This window comes from Haplochromis burtoni, unplaced genomic scaffold (genome assembly GCF_018398535.1).
Source record: "Haplochromis burtoni strain Fernald_Lab_line unplaced genomic scaffold, NCSU_Asbu1 Contig_148, whole genome shotgun sequence".
Taxonomy (NCBI): domain Eukaryota; kingdom Metazoa; phylum Chordata; class Actinopteri; order Cichliformes; family Cichlidae; genus Haplochromis; species Haplochromis burtoni.
Window position 1 is genome coordinate 1 of NW_024582509.1, and position 18796 is coordinate 18796.

General features: G+C 38.9%; 3 protein-coding genes across 6 annotated transcripts in view; all 3 read right to left on the minus strand.

Moving 5' to 3' along the window:
* Positions 1–16: 16 nt before the first annotated feature.
* On the minus strand, positions 17–5075 carry LOC102308934 (gastrula zinc finger protein XlCGF57.1). 2 transcript variants are annotated; one of them, XM_005932179.3, is made up of 3 exons: positions 4962–5075; positions 4437–4570; positions 17–2952 (listed from the first exon to the last, which is right to left on the minus strand). In XM_005932179.3, the coding sequence occupies exons 2-3, from the start codon at positions 4537–4539 to the stop codon at positions 1604–1606; spliced, it is 1452 nt and encodes a 483-aa protein (XP_005932241.1). In that variant the 5' UTR covers positions 4540–4570; positions 4962–5075; the 3' UTR covers positions 17–1603. The 2 variants fall into 2 exon arrangements, with proteins under 2 accessions (XP_005932241.1, XP_005932239.1); XM_005932177.3 differs by lacking the exon at positions 4962–5075 and adding an exon at positions 4814–4929.
* A 554-nt stretch (positions 5076–5629) lies between these two features.
* Positions 5630–14742, minus strand: LOC106632291 (zinc finger protein 271). Of its 3 annotated transcripts, XR_006054854.1 has the most exons (6): positions 14516–14742; positions 12307–12412; positions 10593–11678; positions 8901–10382; positions 7623–7841; positions 7208–7349 (listed from the first exon to the last, which is right to left on the minus strand). XR_006054854.1 is itself a non-coding variant. In XM_014336762.2 (5 exons), exons 3-5 carry the CDS (start codon positions 11569–11571, stop codon positions 6904–6906), a joined length of 2907 nt encoding a protein of 968 aa, XP_014192248.1. In that variant the 5' UTR covers positions 11572–11678; positions 12307–12412; positions 14516–14742; the 3' UTR covers positions 5630–6903. The 3 variants fall into 3 exon arrangements, 2 of the variants coding, with proteins under 2 accessions (XP_014192248.1, XP_014192250.1); XM_014336762.2 differs by lacking the exon at positions 7623–7841 and having other exon boundaries at positions 5630–7349; XM_014336764.2 differs by lacking the exons at positions 7208–7349; positions 7623–7841 and having other exon boundaries at positions 8907–9055; positions 9864–10382.
* Positions 14743–17262: 2520 nt separating this feature from the next.
* Positions 17263–18796, minus strand: part of LOC102293497 (gastrula zinc finger protein XlCGF57.1) — a 12670-nt gene continuing 11136 nt past the window's right edge. Inside the window, exon 4 of the mRNA XM_014336767.2 lies at positions 17263–18685. Within this exon, the coding sequence (XP_014192253.1) occupies positions 18615–18685 (71 nt within the window). The 3' untranslated portion in view covers positions 17263–18614. The remainder of the gene's footprint in view (positions 18686–18796) is intronic.

Genomic DNA, 18796 nt, shown 5'->3' on the forward strand with positions numbered 1-18796 from the left:
GCCCCAGATCTAAACTCTGATGCTAGCGTGTGTTAATGTACCTGTGGAGCAAAGTGCTAGAAAGCCAAATGAGGTTCCACTGAGAATTGAACTCAGATCGCTGGATTCAGAGTCCAGAGTGCTAACCATTAGAATATATTACGACCTTAACCTAAAAATTGAATTTACTATTTTAGAGAATATTAAATAGTAAAAGCCATGTTAACATGGCTTAATCTCACCAACACAAGTCTTACCTTTCCAAAGGTTGATGCAGAAGTAAAGTTTCTTTAATGAAGTTAAGTATTTCTTGTAAAGTTTTCAAGCCGTTAGAGAGAGTCAAGTTCTGTCATTTCATTCTTACCCATAGCTGTTTTTTTTCTAAACAGACACTGATCCCACAAGAGGAGGAATTTAACTGCAAACGCTCTCAGACGTATCAGTCCTGCTTTTCCCGGATCAGTGTTCATAGTTTAGTCTGTGGTGTCAATCCTTAAGCCTCTTTTATCAATATAATCATTCCTGTGCACTTTTCAGGGTCCAGGTCATTACAACCTTTTTATCATCAATCAAATAAAAATGACACATCATCTGGATTAATAGAAAGAAAGAAAAACCCAAAGAAAACTATTAAAAATATTTTATTTATCATGCACAGACTGCTGGACAATAGAGGGCACTAAAACACTGTGTTCCCTGAGCCACACCAAAGTTTGAAGTGTCAATGTGGTAAACCAAATCTGGTTTAGTGTGGGGAAATTCCTGACAAGTTGCAGCAATCAAATTGCAATTCACAGGGAACAAATTTAAAAACTAACAGACAGAAAAAATGACACCGTTACAAAATACGAACACAACAGCCTCATAATGACAGATTTAACCTTCTAAGACCTGAACTCTTCCATGGCATGCTTTTTTGATTTCTCTTTGATATTTGGGCTGATTGGGACCCGATGAATGTAAAAACAGAGGATTACCAGATTATGTTTTTCACCTGATTTTTGTTTCTTAGAAAAATAAGAGCCACATATGAGGATATTCATTTTTAGAGCAAAATTGAGTATAAATACAAAATGTGATGTCCACATATGTGGACGCCAGGTCCTAGGAGGTGAAAGAAAAAAAAGCTATATACTGTTACATTAATGTGAAAACATATTCCTGATGTTGGACTAAGATGATACAGATGATTACTATTTGCAATTATCAGAGGGACAAAAGCTATGGATTGTTTAATATACATTTTCCATCTTGTGATCAGATTACTGTACAGTACAATCTCTGTTGTCTCTTCACATTTTCTTGTCTCGATGCATGCTCAGTCATCCAGGTATGTAAATCTCAAAAGGTTGATTGTGATCATCTGGACAAAACTTTTCATCACTCATCCAAGTGACTTCTTCAGTATTTTGGGATTCACAGTGGTGCTAGTTTCGGTCATTGTGCAAATGCACTGTTTATAAGGTTGGGGAAACCTGCAGCCAGCTGAGACTGGAGAAGTCACTTGGATGAGTGACGAAATGTTGCTCCCACTGAAAACGCTACATCCAGATGAATAGAATCAACTTTTGCATTTCCCTCTTAGGATAAATCCTTTCCCACTAACCCCACAACATGAAAGTAATTATTCTCCTGTGTGTGCTCTCATGTGCCTCTTTAAATCCCCTAATTGTAAAAATCTTTTATTACAAATGTCACAGCCAAATGGTTTGTCTCCTGTGTGAATTATCATGTGCCTGTTAAGATTTTTGTTATAATTAAACCGTTTACCACAAAGATCACAAGCATACGGGCTCAGCCCTGTGTGGATGCTCCTGTGTCTCTTCAGAACACCTTGTTGTGAAAACCTTTTACTACAAAATTCACAGCTGAATGGTTTCTCTCCTGTGTGGATTCTTTTGTGTGTCTTCAGATTGCCCACTCGATTAAATCTTTTACCACAAATGTCGCAACCAAATGGCTTCTCACCCGTGTGAACACTCAGATGTGTCTTGAAATGAATCCTCTGAGTAAATCTTTTACCACAAACATTACAATCGAAAGGCTTCTCTCCCGTGTGGACACTTCTGTGTCTCTTCAGATCCCCCAGTTGTAAAAATCTTTTACTACACACACCACAACTAAAAGGTTTTTCACCTGTGTGGATTCTCATGTGCCTATCCAGACTATACTGCTGTCTAAATCTAGTTTCACAAATGCTACAAGTAAACGGTTTTTCCCCTGTGTGGACTCTCATGTGAGTCTTAAGATTTGCATTTTGATTGAATCTTTGTCCACAAACACTGCAGCCAAATGGTTTCTCTCCACCGTGGACTTTTGTCTGCGATTCAACACTTTCCTTCACTCTATTAACCAAACAGCTGGAAGTTTTTTTTCCTGAATGATGTGTTGAATAATGTCTCTGAAGACACCCTTTGTACTGAAAGCGTTTACCACACTCAGAGCAGCTGAGCGGTTGTTTGGCAGAGATATGTCCCACATTATCACTCTTTACACCTGAGTCATGTTTCATGCTCTCCTTCCAATCACTACTTTCACTTTCAGGTCCAGACAAAGGCTCTTGCCAATCATCATCACCCTCATCAACAGTGACTTCATTCTCGAAATAGTCTGAAGCTTTTCCATCAGTATTTGGTTGTAAAAGACTGTTTAGATATGAAGTATTGGTAGGTTCTGGTCCTCCACAGAGCTCTCCACCAGGTTCTCCTTTTATCTGCTTGTGTGAGCAGCTGGCTGGAGTCGGTGTCTCTTTGTTATCTTCAGCTGGTTCTTGATGAAGCTCTAAGACTTGAGGTTTCTCTTCCTCATCTTCAGTCTTCAAAGTAACAGCACCCAGACCATTAAGCTGCTCTCCTTCCTGACCAGTCCATAGTTCCTCCTGCTCCTCCTTTATGTGGATGTGGCCTATGTCCTGCTGGTCCAGACTGGGGATCGAGGGAACCTCTTCTTTAACTGGCAACATCTGCTGGACATCTGCAGAAAACACACATTACAGGTGCATCACAGGAAGCTGGGAGCTATGCATTTTTTTCGAGAATTCTAGTTCTAAGTCAGGGATGTCAAACTTAGGGCCAATGGACCACATCCAGCCCACGATACAATTATATCTGGCCCGCAAGATAATTTCATATGTCAATTATTAATTTTCTTTATCGTGTGAAAAAAACATTTAAATGCAGAAGTTCTTTATTGACAGAAAGTTGAGTGTTACAGGTCTGGGCTACTTAGGATAAAAGTGGACTGTATGTGGCCCCTGATATAAAACACGTTTGACACCCCTGTTCTACGGTATTACACATCAAGACATAACAAAAACAAAAAATCATCTGCTCTCTACAAGGTTCTAAAATCATTTAAGCACAGCCTTCTAACATATGACACAATGTCATTATTTACTGAACAAAAACTAAGCCAAACTGCAGAAGCAGTGTGTTTAAGCTGTGTGTGGAAAAACTAGCTACATCCTATATGATTCAACAGCTTGTAGAAACAATGTTAGCACAAAAACAGTAAAGTACAGTGGTCCCTCGTTTATCGCGGTAGTTACGTTCTAAAAAATAACCCGTGACAGGTGAAATCTGCGAAGTAGCCAACTTTTTTTATTTATTTTTTTTACAATTAGTATAGATCTTTTAAGGCTGTAAAACCCCTCACTACACGCTTTATACACTTTTCTCAGGCAGGCATGAACATGTTCACACTTTTCTCTCTTGTTTAAACACTCTCAAAGTTCAAACCTTCGTAGAAAAATAAGTCCAGTATTATAGAATGAAACCAAAGGCACCCGCGGCTGCCTTTGACAGTGAAAAACGTTTTGTCTACATTGTTGTGTTTTTGATCGAAGACTTTGACAAGCCGAATGCATTCTGTATGGTACAGGAGACACGGTACGAGATTGATTGACAATGGTCTAGAGCCAATCAGGACGCAGAACACAATGCGCTGTGCACATTTAGTAATGATCAGTTACTACCGACTGCATTACTGCATTTTGTGCAATTTCCTTACACTATTTTTCTAGTATATCTAATTCACATTTTCTTTCTGAGCCTAGTGCTGTGAATTTCCCCAGAGTAGCATTAATAAAATCTTTATTTATCTATAACTATGCATTCTCTTCAGTGAGAAGTGGTCGAGAACATAAACCAAAGCACATCGTCTCACACACTGTGTTAGTGCACTAAGTAAAGAAATTACTCACACTGGAATCACACAGCTAATCCTGGCTCATAAATTTCAGTTTCATGGACCATAAAGACAAGCTCCAAGTGTTTCTGGAGCTTTACCTTCTTTACTAACTACAGATTTTATCCTCTTGTCCATGAACCTCTGAAGTGGTTACCAAATACCTGAATACAGCATCATTACACACTAATTGTTGTGTTTTATAATTTAGTTTCTGCTGTTTGATCAAGAGAATGAGTTACATGTTAATGAAACAAATGAACGTCACCCACCTGCCTGTGCTTCTCCCAAACCTGATGTAGCTGATGCAGATACAAGGGGACACAACCTGAGACCTCTGGGGTCGTCCGGTTGGAGGATCTTTAATCGAGACATTGCAACTCCACTTGTGATTTTCAGGTGCAAGCTGCAATGACACAAATGAGCCACCCGAACATTTACTCATTCATTCTCAGGCAGTAGAGGGGCTCAATTACCAATCAGAAGTTCGATGGATATATCCATGACTCCTCCGGTCTGTGCACCAAACTATTAACTCTGTGTTATTCTTGGTGCATCTGTCAAAGTGCAAATGTTAGATTAAACTGAGATGATCTGGCAAGAGTTGCAAAACGTTATGAATTCACTGTATCACTGTTACTGCCAATACCTTAGAGCAGCTCTGGGTCCTTTGACAGGTTAACTTTTAAAAATTAAATTCTAGTCCAGGTAGCAGGTCTATATTTTTGTGTAAAAGCCCTCTTCTGCTGGCCGTATCCATGACCGTGTGGCTGCTGACTCTACTGGGAATAAAGTACCTATCCAGCAGAAAACAAGTGAGTCCTCTTCAGCTATGTCCCGGTGGAGGAGGTGACCCCAACGTGTATTTCTTTTCCTCCTTCATGCTTTTGCTCGTTTGGCGGCCACAGCTGACGCCCGGTTTTATTTATCGTGCTAAATTAGAACTGTTACCGTCTCAGTGTCTCAAAACCTCGTTATACCATAAAAACGATTCTAATTATTATTCGGCACCGCAGGCTTCCCTGGTGAGAGGATGAAAACTCGTCTGGAAGCTCCGCACAGTCTCAGGACGGACAGCTTCCTGCCCGTCAGTCCAACATTTTTTTGTTCCCCTTTACAACACGGTATAATAAAAGGTTCCTAGAGACGTTTTTTTCCTGACGCAAAAAGATTCCTGAGGAATGAACGAAGAAATAATTGTTAAAGTTTAAAAAGTAAAATTAACCTCCAGTTCCGATTCATGCAAAACAGTCTTTGTGGCGAAAGAAATCCTAAGAAGTCATTTTAGTTTGAGGACAACATACAGCCAGATCAGGTTCACTGTTTTTCATTTATTTTCTGTTTTGTGTCTTATCTACTTTAAATATAAGCTGAACAAAATATATTAAATAAATAGTTAACTGATGAATAGTTTTCCAATTTCAGGCTGTTTGACATCATTACAAAGAAATGTTACGTCAGTATCTTTGGCTGGCCATCGGGCAACTGTGTTTGTCTCTTGCTTTAACTCTTTATCATTATTTGAACCCTCATGCAAAAAATTCCTAAGCAAGTGAAGTAATCTTTGTCTGCACAGCAGTCATCAAAACAGGGTGAAATTCTCTAAATACTAAAGAGTAGTGCTTCCTTTATTACCTCCTTTATCTTTATAAACTGGACCATCCTTTATGCTTCATCATCTGAAACATATATCATGGGAGACAAGTGACAATCTTTTAAAAATATATATTTATGTTTTGTACTGTGGAAAAAATATGTTCTAATTATGAAATATGCTTCAGTTACATCCATGTCCTTCACAGTATGATATAGTTAACCTTTGACCTTGAGGAAACATTAGTTCTCTAACTTTGGTCTCAGGTTGAGGCAGGTGAGCAAAGGTCCTAACGCACCTCATGAAGAAACAGACACTGGCAACTAAAACATCAACTGCCCCAAGTTCATAACTGATCAGGACAAATACGAACAGTTGAGAACATTTTATTATTTTGTGAACATTCAAACTTCCTCCAAAAGTTGCAATTTAAAAGACAATCATGTAGCTAAAAATTAAACTGAGTCTTTTCTTCAATGACAGAAAGACTATCTGCTTCCAGAACCTCCAATAACGACAGGTGGTCAGTTTTCTGAAAACCACTGAAAGAAGATTATACTTAAGCATTTCCAAACTGGTTCCCTCGGCAGAATTAGTGTAATATTGCATATTTAAGACTAGTTCCAAATAATGTCATGAAATTATATGATGTGATTAACACTAGAACCATAGTGGGGAGGAGGCAGATTGAACTGGTACCTGCTTCACCGTGCCTACGCCATTTTTAAAATACCAAAGGATCAAAATAAACCCCATTTGGTGGCTCTAGTGGTAAGTGTGAGAGTGTTTTCGAACTCATGATGAAAGCAAATTTGGACACAATAACAACTTAAGATTAAAAAAAAGAAAAATAATTTAGATGCAAGTTATGTGCTAACATAAAAATTCATCATTACTGACATTAATGACTTTCTATAGCACACTGAATCTCCTCTTGTGCAAATCTTTTACTGCAAGCACTACCATTTGAGTGCTTTTGGTTCTTGGTGTGCTTTAAAATTTGTGTTTTGATTAAACTCTCATCCACATAAACCAAACAGCTTGAAGCCCTTTCACCTACATGACTTGTCATCTTGAGTTGAGCAAACTCGAGAGCAGGAAAAGGATTTTTTTTACATCCCAGACTCAGGAGCCCTGATCTCCTGCTAACCATTTTCTTCGGTTTCAGGTTCAGAATCTGACAATGGTTCCTGCCAGTCACCAACATCATCATCATCTTCATATTTATCATCAATACTGACAGTTCCAGCATTATGTGGCTGTAAATGACTTTTGAGATCTGTGTTTTTGCCTGGTTCTGGTCCCCCACAGTCCTCCCCATCTGTTTTCTGTTCAGCTGGGACACTGGGTGGAGGCTTTGTGTCAATATTGTCTTGATGAAGCTGTGAGAACTTGGATTTCTCCTCCTCCTCATCTTCACTCTTAACAGGAACGGCAGTAAATGGGTACATGGTGATTTTAACCTCCTCCATCAAATATAACTTCTTGTCTTCGCAACCAGCCAGAAGTTCCTTCTGCTCCTCCTTTACATGGAGGGGCTCTGGATCCTGGTCCTCTTGGATACAGGGAGTCTCTTCTGTGTGCCCGACATCTGCAGGAAAAACAACCAAACAACAACCAAATATTGACTAATTCAAGAAGTTTGGAAATAACTGGTAAAATCGTAATTCAATTCTGATTTTATCACCCTGTGAAAACAAGTTTCAATATGCATATTTTAATGTGCACTTCTATTCAGTTTATATTATATTATTTATATAGTGTCAAACAGTCACCTTAAGGCACATCATACTGTAAGGTAAAGACCCGGCAATGACAGAGAAAATGCCAACAATCAGACAACCTCCTATGAGCAAGAACTTACCATCAGTGGGAAGGAAAAACTCCCTTTTAACAGGAAGAAACTTCTGGCAGAACCAGGCTCAGGGAGGGGCGGCCATCTGCCGCAACTGGTTGGGTCAAAATGTTTTTCAGAATGCTGCTTAGGCCCAGTCTTTCAGAAAATAATAGCTGACACACCCTTCAGCACATCCATCTACTGTTCTATTAAGCCTCATGAGAAATGATCTCTGTGGAAGGGAACCTGTCAAGAAGCTATTGTTAATGAAGGGAAACAGGGAGAGGCTGAGGTATCAACATTTACACAAGAACTGGACTGAAAATTAGTGGCAACAGTTCTGATGGAGGGAATTCGAATTTGATCAAATCATCAGCAGAAAATACAGAGGCGGTCAGGAGAGAGGTACAATGGTGAGAGTCTAGAGCCATCTGTAAAACACGGTGAAGCTTCTGTCTATGGTTTGGAGCTGCATTACAGCCATTACCCAGACCTCAACACCACTGGAGCGCTGTGGGATCATCCTGGCAGAACAGAGCAAAAGCCAGAAACATGCAAAGAAGCTTTGACTGTTCTTTGCCTGAAGAACTATTCCTGAAGACTACTTAAAGAAATTACAGAAAGCTTCCTCAGAGAGTTCAAGCTGTGTTAAAGAATAAAGATGGTCACGCCAAGTACTGACTTTCAAGCCTGTAAGAATTGTTCAAACTCTGGTTTTGTCTCATATTTTCATGTATGTTCGCAGATATTTCAATAAGCCCCTGCACACATGTTCAATTTTTCTAGCAAAGTATAAAGAAATTGACTTCTGCACAGTACTGGACATGAAATACATTTCTTTTTTTCCCTAAGAAATCTAGCTTCCCACATCTAACACAATTTAATATGATGGTATTTGCATGTTTCATATTTTAGTATGTATATCAAGGAATAAATATTTACAATTACAATTTAAATGTGACCTCAAAATTCAGAATTTACTCAGTGGCCACCTATGCTCCACGACATGAGTAAAAGCGTTTTTTAAAGCACTTTGTCAACCAGTGGCATCATGTCCATGTAGCAGGTCTTGGCAGTGCAAATGTTATGCAGTTCTCTCAGAAGCCTGACTGCAATATGCAAAAGTTTAAAAATTCGTGAAATGTAAGAATTTTGGAACGGTTCCTCAATTCTCATCTCCAGTTAGAGCTAATATTGGAAAAAATCCATATGACACCCAAACATACTGGAGACAGTGCTATTACAAAGTGATTTAATATACTTGATGTACAGTAAAAATTGTTTACACAAATGTGTGTCACTTACCTACACTTCTTTTCCTCTGCACCATTTCAGACGTGGCTGGTACCAGTTTTGGGGACTTTGAACCCACGGCGGTGGCTTCCACCAGGCGAACGCTCTTTTCTCCAGTGTGGACGCTCATGTGCCTCTTCAAAATCCCAGATTGTGTAAACCTTTTACTGCAAACATTACAACCGAATGGTTTCTCTCCTGTGTGGACTCTCATGTGTGCTGTAAGATTTCTCTTACACTTAAATGTTTTATTACACTTATCACAAACAAACGGCCTGTCTCCTGTGTGGATGCTTGCATGTCTCTTTAAAATAGCTTGCTCTAAAAATCGTTTACCACAAACGTCACAGCTATATGGTTTCTCTCCTGTGTGGATTCTGATGTGCGTCCTAAGATTTCTATTACAATTAAAGCTTTTGCCGCAAACATCACAAATGAACGGTTTTTCTCCTGTGTGGACTCTCATGTGTCTCTTAAAATGGTTCCTTTGCCTAAATTTTTTACCACAGACAATACAGCTGAAAGGTTTCAAACCAGTGTGGACGGCCTTGTGCCGGTTAAGATCGCCGAGCTGTGCAAAACGTTTACTACAATCACTGCAACCAAAGGGTTTCTCTCCTGTATGGATTCGCATGTGTCTATCGATGGTATACTGATGTCGAAAGCTTTTTCCGCAAACGTTACAACTAAATGGTTTTTCTCCGGTGTGGATTCTCATGTGTGCCTTCAGATTTCTTTTACTGGTACATTTTTGTCCACAGAGATCACAGTTCAGTGGGTTCGCTTCTCTTTGATTTCTGGCCTGTGATGCAGTTTTTTGCTTTCCTCTAAAACACGCACTATTAACCAAACAGTTCGAAGCCTTTTTTGCTGAACGGCGTGCCACATGCCTCTGAAGAGACTGCTTGTAAACAAACTGTTTATCACACTCAGAGCAGGTAAATTTCTTTTTGGCGGTTTTACGGTCCACATTACCTTTTACTACTGACTCAAGTGATTTCTTCTTCTTTAAACCCTTCTCATTGTTTTCAGTCCCACATCCACAATCTGACAAAGGCACCTGCCATTCGTCACCATCAATACTGACATCGGTCTCATAGGATTCTAAAACTATTCCATCAGTTTTTGGTTGTAAATTAATATTTAAATCCAGGTTCTTGGCTGCTTCTGGTAATCCACAGTTATCAGTTTCTGTTTTTATCTGTTTTGCTGAGCTACTGGTTGGAGGCTCTCCCTCTGTGTTGTTTTCAGATAATCTCTGATGAAGTTCTGAGGACTGTGACTTCTCTTCATCGTCCTCAGTTTTCACAGGAACAGCTGTGATTAGGACCTTGGTGATGTCAGCCTCTTCCTGCCCATCCAGCAGTTCCTCCTGTTCCTCTTTAATACAGAGGATGTCTGGATCCTGTTGGTCATGACTAGGGCTGCAGGAAACCTCTCCTTCAATCTGCAAGACCTGGACACCTGCAAGATGTCCAGGTCTTGCCGCTGTAGCTGAAACACACACACAATTATGGAAACATATGACACAAATCCTATTAAAGTTTTTAATATTACACAAATGATTTTGGAATCTAATACAAATTTAAAAAAACAAACAAAACAAAACACAGAAAACCAAGTGTTTTCCACTGGAAACAGTGGTCATAGTTACATATTAAATATTTGTTGTATATTATAGACAGACTGATGTATGTCACTTACCTAGATCTCTTGTGTCTTGTGTCTGAACCAGCTGTGATGTGGGCCATGCAGATATGGCACCAGCCAATCGGAGATCTCTGGTTTGATCTGGCTGAAGACTCTTATTTCCTGTGTGGACGCTCATGTGTCTCTTTAAAATTCCTGGCTGTGAAAAGCTTTTTTTACAAACATCACAGCCGAACGGTCTCTCTCCTGTGTGGACTCTCATGTGTGTCTTCAGATTTCTCTTACAGTTAAATCTCTTACAACAAACATCACAACCAAATGGTTTCTCTCCTGTATGGACTCTCATATGTCTCTTGAAATGAATCCTCTGTCTAAATTTCTTATTGCAAATGCTACAGCTGAACGGTTTCTCTCCTGTGTGCACATTCTGGTGTCTCTTCAGAGACCCTGGATGGGAAAATCGTTTATTACAAGCATCACAGCCAAACGGTTGCTCTCCTGTGTGGACTCTCATGTGTCGGTTTAAATTATACTGATTTCTAAAACTTCGTTCACAAATCTTACAACTAAATGGTTTCTCTCCTGTGTGAACTCTAATGTGCGTCTTAAGATTTGAGTCTCTCTTAAATTTCTGTCCACAGATATCACAGCTGAATGGTTTCTCTTCTGTGTTTTCTGTCATCTGTGAATCTACAGTGTCACTGTCTTCAGGTCCAGAATTGGACAAAGCCTCCTGCCAACCATCATCAATGCAAATTTCAGTCTCTAAAGGCTTTCCATCAGTACTTGGATGTAGATGACTGTAAACATCTGGGTACCTGGTTGATTCTGGTCCTCCAACAGTTTCCGTTTTTATCTGTTTGGCTGAGCTGCTGTTTCGAGGCTCTGCCTCTATGCTGGCTTCAGCTGGTCCCTGATGAAGTTGTGAGAACAGAGGTTTCTCTTCATCACCCTCACTCATCACAGCAGTGATTGGGACCATGGTAATTTCAGTGTCCCCTAACCCATTTAGCTGCTCTGCCTCCTGAGTCATCAAGAGCTCCTCCTGTTACTTCTTTATGTGAAGGAGGTCTGAGTCCTGCTGGTCCAGATTAGGGATGCTGGGAACTTCATTTTCAATCTGCAACATCTGCTGAACATCTGCAGGAAGCATTAAAACACATCTGTACATTATGCTCAACTGTCACTTTGCGTAGTCGCAAAGAGCCATACCAAATTTGTAATTTCTTTAGTATTTTTTTAATGTAATTTGAAATTGATTTGTGATTTTGGAGGACATTGGGGAATGACTTTGATATCCATAAAACAGACACCGACACTGTGCTGGTTAGAGCTAATTAATTAATTTTTTAAAAATGCAGACTGCCCTCTGGTGGACTGTCTGTGCAACAGCAACACTTATAAAGTGTTTGAACTGTGTTCCTCCTGTCTCTTCTTTACTTGTTCAACTTTCAAGGATCATTTGATTTATCAGCCATTGTCAGTCTGATTGGCTGGCAAATAACTCAGCTGATATTATCAGGCCATTGATAAGTTTTAGTAGTAATCAGGCAGTCTCACTTTGTGATTTACATTTAAAATAAGAGTTTTAACAACTCAAAAAATTCTGATGAATAATGAAAAGCTTTTCTAAAAAAGAATAAACAAATCTACTGTATAAAATGATTAGTGACAAGTATACATTATTAATTATCACTTCACTCTTTAATAATGCTTAATTAACACTTAACTAAGTGTTAATCAGTCATGTTATTATGGTGTCACTCACCCAGATCTCTCCTGACTTTTGCCGACTCAGACCTGAAGCGTGTGTGGTCATCAGGATGAAGGCTCTTTATTCGATGCATCTCCACTGCAGAGCCCCTCACAGCTGGCTGAAATTATGATTGCACAAATCTCAATAATAAGTCGGTTACTCAATATAACCACTAAGAAACCTATGTGTACATGTAGATAAATTGTCACTTGGACAAGAAACAGTGATCGTAAAAAAAATTACACGATTTTTTTTAAGTGCCAATCCTGTATATATGGAAATATTTTATGTGCAAAAACAAACAGCTGTTTGCTTTTAAGTGTTAAAAGTGTCAAGTAAGATTTATTAAATACATGCAATAAAACACAGACAAGCTCATTCATTTTTATTTTTCTGTGAAACCTCAAAAGAAATAGTTTCACTTTAAAGTTGCCTACAATGTGTTTACGTTCCCTTTTTTAATTTTTTGAAAAGAACCCAATGTGAAAAATGTTTTGAAATAGGATAGTTCACAAGTTTCTTAAGTTGAGTGGAAAATGGTAGAAACAGAACCATTCTCATGCTGAATGGCATGAAGTTAATGAAACTGAATAATTCGTGCAGAGATGTTTGTCACTAGTCTAATAATGGATACCTTTACAAGTCTTAAACATCATAAATCAGGTACTTTTTACACGTGAGATCAAATCTGTCTGTGTGCAGCTCATGAACTAAAATCAGTTCAGCTGAGACTGAAGAAGTCACTTGGATGAGTGACGAAACGTTTCTCCCACAAAACGCTACGTCCAGATGAACAGAATCAACTTTTGGAGATGCTCTCTGCAGAGTTTTCAAATACTAATGAGCAATAAGAATAAATAGAAAGATTTTCAGCAGGACTTTTGTGTAACTTGCTTATCATTTTCACATTTAGCACAAAACATTGATGCCAGATGACCCAGCGCGCAGCCTCAGATCCTCAGGGCCCTCCTATCGGGTCCAAAATCTAAAGGTGACCTCGACTTTGAAAGAACCTGCTGAGCAGATAAGGCTCGCAGAATCAGTAATCTCCTTTAAATTACGTCTGTAATTCTCATTCTCACCCAAAGCACTTTGTAAAGTTAATTTCTAGTGTTTCTGCGTATGGTAAATGGCCTGCATTTGTATAGCGCTTTACTAGTCCCTAAGGACCTCAAAGCGCTTCACACTACATTCAGTCATTCACCCATTCATTCACATGATGATGGCAGCTACATTGTAGCCACAGCTGCCCTGGGGCGCACTGACAGAGGCGAGGCTGCCGGACACTGGCGCCACCGGGCCCTCTGACCACCACCAGTAGGCAAACGTGGGGTTAGCATCTTGCCCAAGGATATTTGGCAGCCAGGAGGCAGCCTGGGATCGAACCACCGACCTTCTGATTAGTGGCTGACCTGCTCTGCCACTTGAGCTACAGCCACCCCGTATATAAAGTGTGAGGTTACTGGCTTGTGATTTGCATTCATATGGTGCATATGAATGCAATGGCAGCATTTCTGTGATTAAACCTTTAATTTTCACTCTTCAATAAACAGCCGGTTATCTGTGCAAAAGGACAGAGTGAAATAAAACACCCTGAACTGCCCTAATATCCTCTAAGACTTTGTTTCGGCTCAAACACAGGATCGAGTTTAAGCCTGGGTCCAGATCACGTGTTAGTTATAAAACACACCAACTGTGTTTGGAGTCCCTTAAGAACAAATAACGAGGATAAATTCCAAAAAAAAAACCTTTTTCTTGTGCCAAAAGGTGATCGAATGGCAAAAACTGATTTCCAAAGTTTCTGTATGCTTTCTTTAAGTGTAACATCTTCACGTATATTGGTAAATAGACTTCGGTTAATATGGTTTACAAAGCGGTTATATGTTAAAAAAATAAATTAAATAAAAAAAAACTGATTTTCAAGTATCTTTATAACTCGGGGTTATTGTACTTACATTATAACCAATCCGGTACTTTTTTGTCAACTTAAAATATGTTTACAGAACTATTGTTATATTTGTTGTCATTTCTGCTGTCCTCTTGGTCAGATTACGTTTTTTGACATTTTAATGTCAATGAGACTTTTTTTTAACTGGATAAATAAAGGATATACCAGAAATCATCTTTTTGCAGACGATCATTTTTAGGCACAACACCGGTCCATACAGGTAAAATCGGGACGCCTGTTTGCTGTCAGATATTCGCAGGAAGGGTCATTTACCTGTACAGGAGGAGGAAACAGGCAGCATCAGCCCGCCCGTCTTCCGCGGGGTCCTCCCGGGCGAGTTTCATTTCTGATCTCCGTGTTTTCGCTCCTTTACTTTACGATCCTCCTTTCCTCTGATTGTAACTTCTCAAATCTCTAAAACACAAGATGCGTGACACGGAAATGAGGAGAAATCCCTCTACAAGCGAAACACAACACACGGCTAGTCTGTCCGACCTTTGTTTTGTTCCCCTCCGAAACACAGTGCACCCAGTAGACGGTTCCTACCCCCGTCATCACCCGCAGTAATTTACTGAACAGTAATGCATTCAGCTGACAAAAATATTCCTGTTGTTATTAGTCAATCAGATATTTTCCCCAGAAATCCTAAAATGTATTTAAATATAGTAAATAGAAAATAAAAAAATCAATGCCTGCTCTTTTTTTCTTCGACTTTCTTTGATAATTTTCTTATAATTTTGAACAGTTTTTATGCATTATGCTTCAATGTGGTCAAATACTGAAAATAATATTCATATTTTTTTAAGAAAGAAAAGAAAAGAAAAGAAAAGAAAAGAAAAGAAAAGAAAAGAACAAAACGTATGTCTCCCTATATAGGCCACTTCATTAGGTACACCTTGTTAGTACTGGGTTGGACAAACTTGATGGAAACATTTTTATAATTTTGAGTGCAGTGCTCAATATCATGTTCACCAGTCAGAGTTTTTCAAACCTTGTGACATGGTGTATGTCATGTCGGGAGCAGCCATCAGAAGATAGGAACCCTGTGGTCATGAGGTGATGGATTTGGTCAGTAACAACACTCAGGTAGGTGACATTTGACTCCCAGCTGTTACTAAGAAGCCAAACAATCACCTTCAAAATCCCTTAAACTGCTTTTCTTTATTCTGTTGCTCAGGTTCATCTGCAGCGGGTCATTTTGACCATGTCTACATGCCTAAATGCAGTGAGTTGCTGCTTTATGACTGGTTAATTAAATATTTGCTTTAATGAGCAGTAGAACAGGTGAACCTAACAAAGTGGCCGGTCAGTTTGCTAGTGAACGAAACACTTAGAGATCAGTGGTTCCCAAGCTTTTTTGCTAGCCCCCCATTTATTTTTACAATAAAATCTGCTTTCTTCCATTTGCGCAATGTCTCTAAAATTAGAAATATACTGTATTAGAGTGAATAACTAGCTCATGCATTTATAATTTCTAGGCTGGACTGCTGTAAATCATTATTATCAGGAAGTCCTAAAAACTCCCTTAAAAGCCTTCAGTAAATCCAAAATGCTGCAGCCAGAGTCCTGACAGGGACGAGAAAGAGAGAGCATATTTCTCCTATATTGCCTCCCCATTATTGGCTCCCTGTTAAATCCAGAATTGAATTCAAAATCCTGCTCCTCACATACAAGGTCTTAAATAATCAGGCCCCATCTTATTTTAATGACCTCATAGTATCACCCCACTAGAGCACTTCGCTCTCGCTCTGCAGGCCTACTTGTTGTTCCTAGAGTATTTAAAAGTAGAATGGGAGGCAGAACCTTCAGTTTTCAGGCCCCTCTTCTGTGGAACCAGCTTCCAGTTTGGATTCAGGAGACAGACACTATCTCTACTTTTAACATTAGGATTAAAACTTTCCTTTTTGCCTTGCTTGACCCTGAATCCTACCTTAGTTATGCTGCAATATTTCTTCTACAGTCATCTTTCTCACTCACTATGTGTTAACAGACCTCTCTGCATTAAATCACACTTGTTATTAATCTCTCTCTCTCTTCCACAGCATGTCTTTATCCTGTCTTCCTTCTCTCTCCCCAGCAGCAGATGGCCCCGCCCCTCCCTGAGCCTGGTTCTGCCGGAGGTTTCTTCCTATTAAAAGGGAGTTTTTCCTTCCCACTGTCGACAAACTGCTTTCTCATAGGGGTCATATGAATGTTGGCTTTTCTCTGTATGTCTTATTGTAGGGTCTACGTTACAATATAAAGCGCCTTGAGGTGACTGTTCTTGTGATTTGGTGCTGTGTAAAACAAACAGAATTGAAGTCCCCAGACCTGAGTGCATCTTTGATGAAAATGGTATTGACACTGAAGTGGCTTTCAAAAGTCCAAATAATAAAAAAAAAGCAGCACCATGAACGAGTACTATACACAGGTAATATAATATAATATTTTATTTATTTATTTATGTAGTTGGTTTCATCCAAGGAAACGGACAAACAACAGTGTCATAGATTCTGCTGCCTCTCTTTTACTGTAAAAATCCAACAGCACTGCCATCCTACATTTGTCTATCTATCTCTATGACCTGAAGTTCTCATACTGTCATCAGATTTCAGCAAGAAACAAACAAGTCAAACTTAAGCAAAAAAAGCAAAAGAAAAATGAGATTTAAAAAAAAACTAAATAGATATGTAACAAAGTAAAACCTATTCTAATCATGCAGATTTTATGAACAGCAGAGTGGTAAATGTTTTTCTCTAAAAGGCATGAGGTGTTCCTTTTAGACACTCCACAAATTTTAAATTAAAATCCAGACTGCTTTTGAAATTGCTGGTTTGCAGCTTTTTCAACTGATCTTCTATGTTTCTCTGAAAATCTGGAATGTCTGTCTACAAGAGGCTTTTCTAGAAGTCACTGCTGCAGTGGTTCACTTACATTTTCTAACCTGGTCTCTGATTGACTTCTCTGTGTTTTCAGTGTGGAGAAATAATAAATGTTGAGGTGGAAAGCTGAAACCAAATAAAAGACTTTGAGTCTCCAAAGTATTTTTTATATTATTTAATGAACCTTTGAAACGGGATCAGATAGAAACCGAACAAGGTCTGTTAAGGCCTGATAACAAAGGCCAAAGTAAGAGAAACCCTCAGCGTTTAAAGCACAATGTCTGCAATTCATCATCAAACAAAACTTTAGCGATTTACTCAAGCAAACCACAGAAGAATCTCCTCCTTCTCCCTAGAAGCGCACACAGGGAGAGCATGTTTCACAGCTCCTGTGTGCATACACAAGTCAGATGACTGCTACACATAGAACAAAGAAGACTATCACATATCAGCAATTTATATGTGTAAACATTATACATCAGTGATCATCTTGTGTTCTTCTGCTACAGGAGTGTTTGTGTCTTATATTAGTTAGATGTGTTTGTATAGCTGTGACTTGATTAATATCAGAGTACATTTTATGAATGCAAATGTTTGCCTTCAACTGCATGCAATTAACTTTCTGTATTTCATACTTTATATCACTTTTCTACATTTCTTAGACAGTCAGCAGTTGCTTTGCATCACATTTTATTTAAAGTCGTATGCTTAATATCACAACTGAAAAAAAAGCTCTTCATTGTGCTCTGCTCTGCTTCTCAACCCCCATACAGAGCTTTTATTTTCATGAACAGTGTTTCCAAACATGTCCCGTTGCTTTTAAAGTGACAGCTGCATAAATCAAAGTCATATTTGCTATTTTTTCTAAGCAAACCAGGCAGAAAGTTTCCAACAAAGCGAACATTTATCTGGACATCTGGACATGGTGAAATCAGGCGAGGCCAATTTGACATTGTTATGTTAGTCACTGATTCGACATTAAATTTAATGTTAATAGAGCTTCTTTGCCATTATTAATGCTGAGAACTAACAGCCTTACGGTGAGCTCACACTGTGCTTTGCTACAGGTCCAAGCACATTTCAGTTGTTCTGAACATCTCAACTCGAGCACATTGAAGTTAGCTGATCACCCAGTGTGAGTACACTCTTAGTGTATTCATGTTAACCTATAGCTAGAGGTTTCTAGTATGATTTAATAAAGGCTCTGGTCATTCGTCCCTAAAGTTAACACTGAAAATAAATACTATATGTATTTCCAGATCAGTTCCCACTATAGCTTTGCTTTGAACAATGTTGCATATTTAAGATATGTAACTGTCATACAGTAAACACAGATTTGGTCATGGTAAAAATTTCCAATTAAAAAACCCCCCAACAAATTTTCATTAATCTTTCATCACAACCAGAGGGTGGTATTTAACATGATCACAACAAAATGATTTCCCTCAGGTATGTCTTGAAATGTTTTTTACATTTTAATCTTTCACCATATTAAGAACAACTGAATGTTCTTATGTGTGGATACTCTGGTGTCTTGTTAGATCCTCTACTCGTAAATATCTTTTCTTACAAACGTCACAACCAAATGGTTTCTTTCCTGCAAAAAATTCCTAAGCAAGTGAAGTAATCTTTGTCTGCACAGCAGTCATCAAAACAGGGTGAAATTCTCTAAATACTAAAGAGTAGTGCTTCC

Excerpts from the sequence above, each read along its gene's own strand:
- LOC102308934 (XM_005932179.3), bottom strand. The coding sequence starts at position 4,539 with ATGTCTCGATTAAAGATCCTCCAACCGGACGACCCCAGAGGTCTCAGG. Across the intron at positions 2,953-4,436 it reads TTTGGGAGAAGCACAGGCAG|ATGTCCAGCAGATGTTGCCA; the intron begins GTGGGTGACGTT and ends TGTTTTCTGCAG.
- LOC106632291 (XM_014336762.2), bottom strand. The coding sequence starts at position 11,571 with ATGACTCAGGAGGCAGAGCAGCTAAATGGGTTAGGGGACACTGAAATT. Across the intron at positions 10,383-10,592 it reads ACAAGACACAAGAGATCTAG|CTACAGCGGCAAGACCTGGA; the intron begins GTAAGTGACATA and ends TGTGTGTTTCAG. Across the intron at positions 7,350-8,900 it reads GCAGAGGAAAAGAAGTGTAG|ATGTCGGGCACACAGAAGAG; the intron begins GTAAGTGACACA and ends TTTTTCCTGCAG.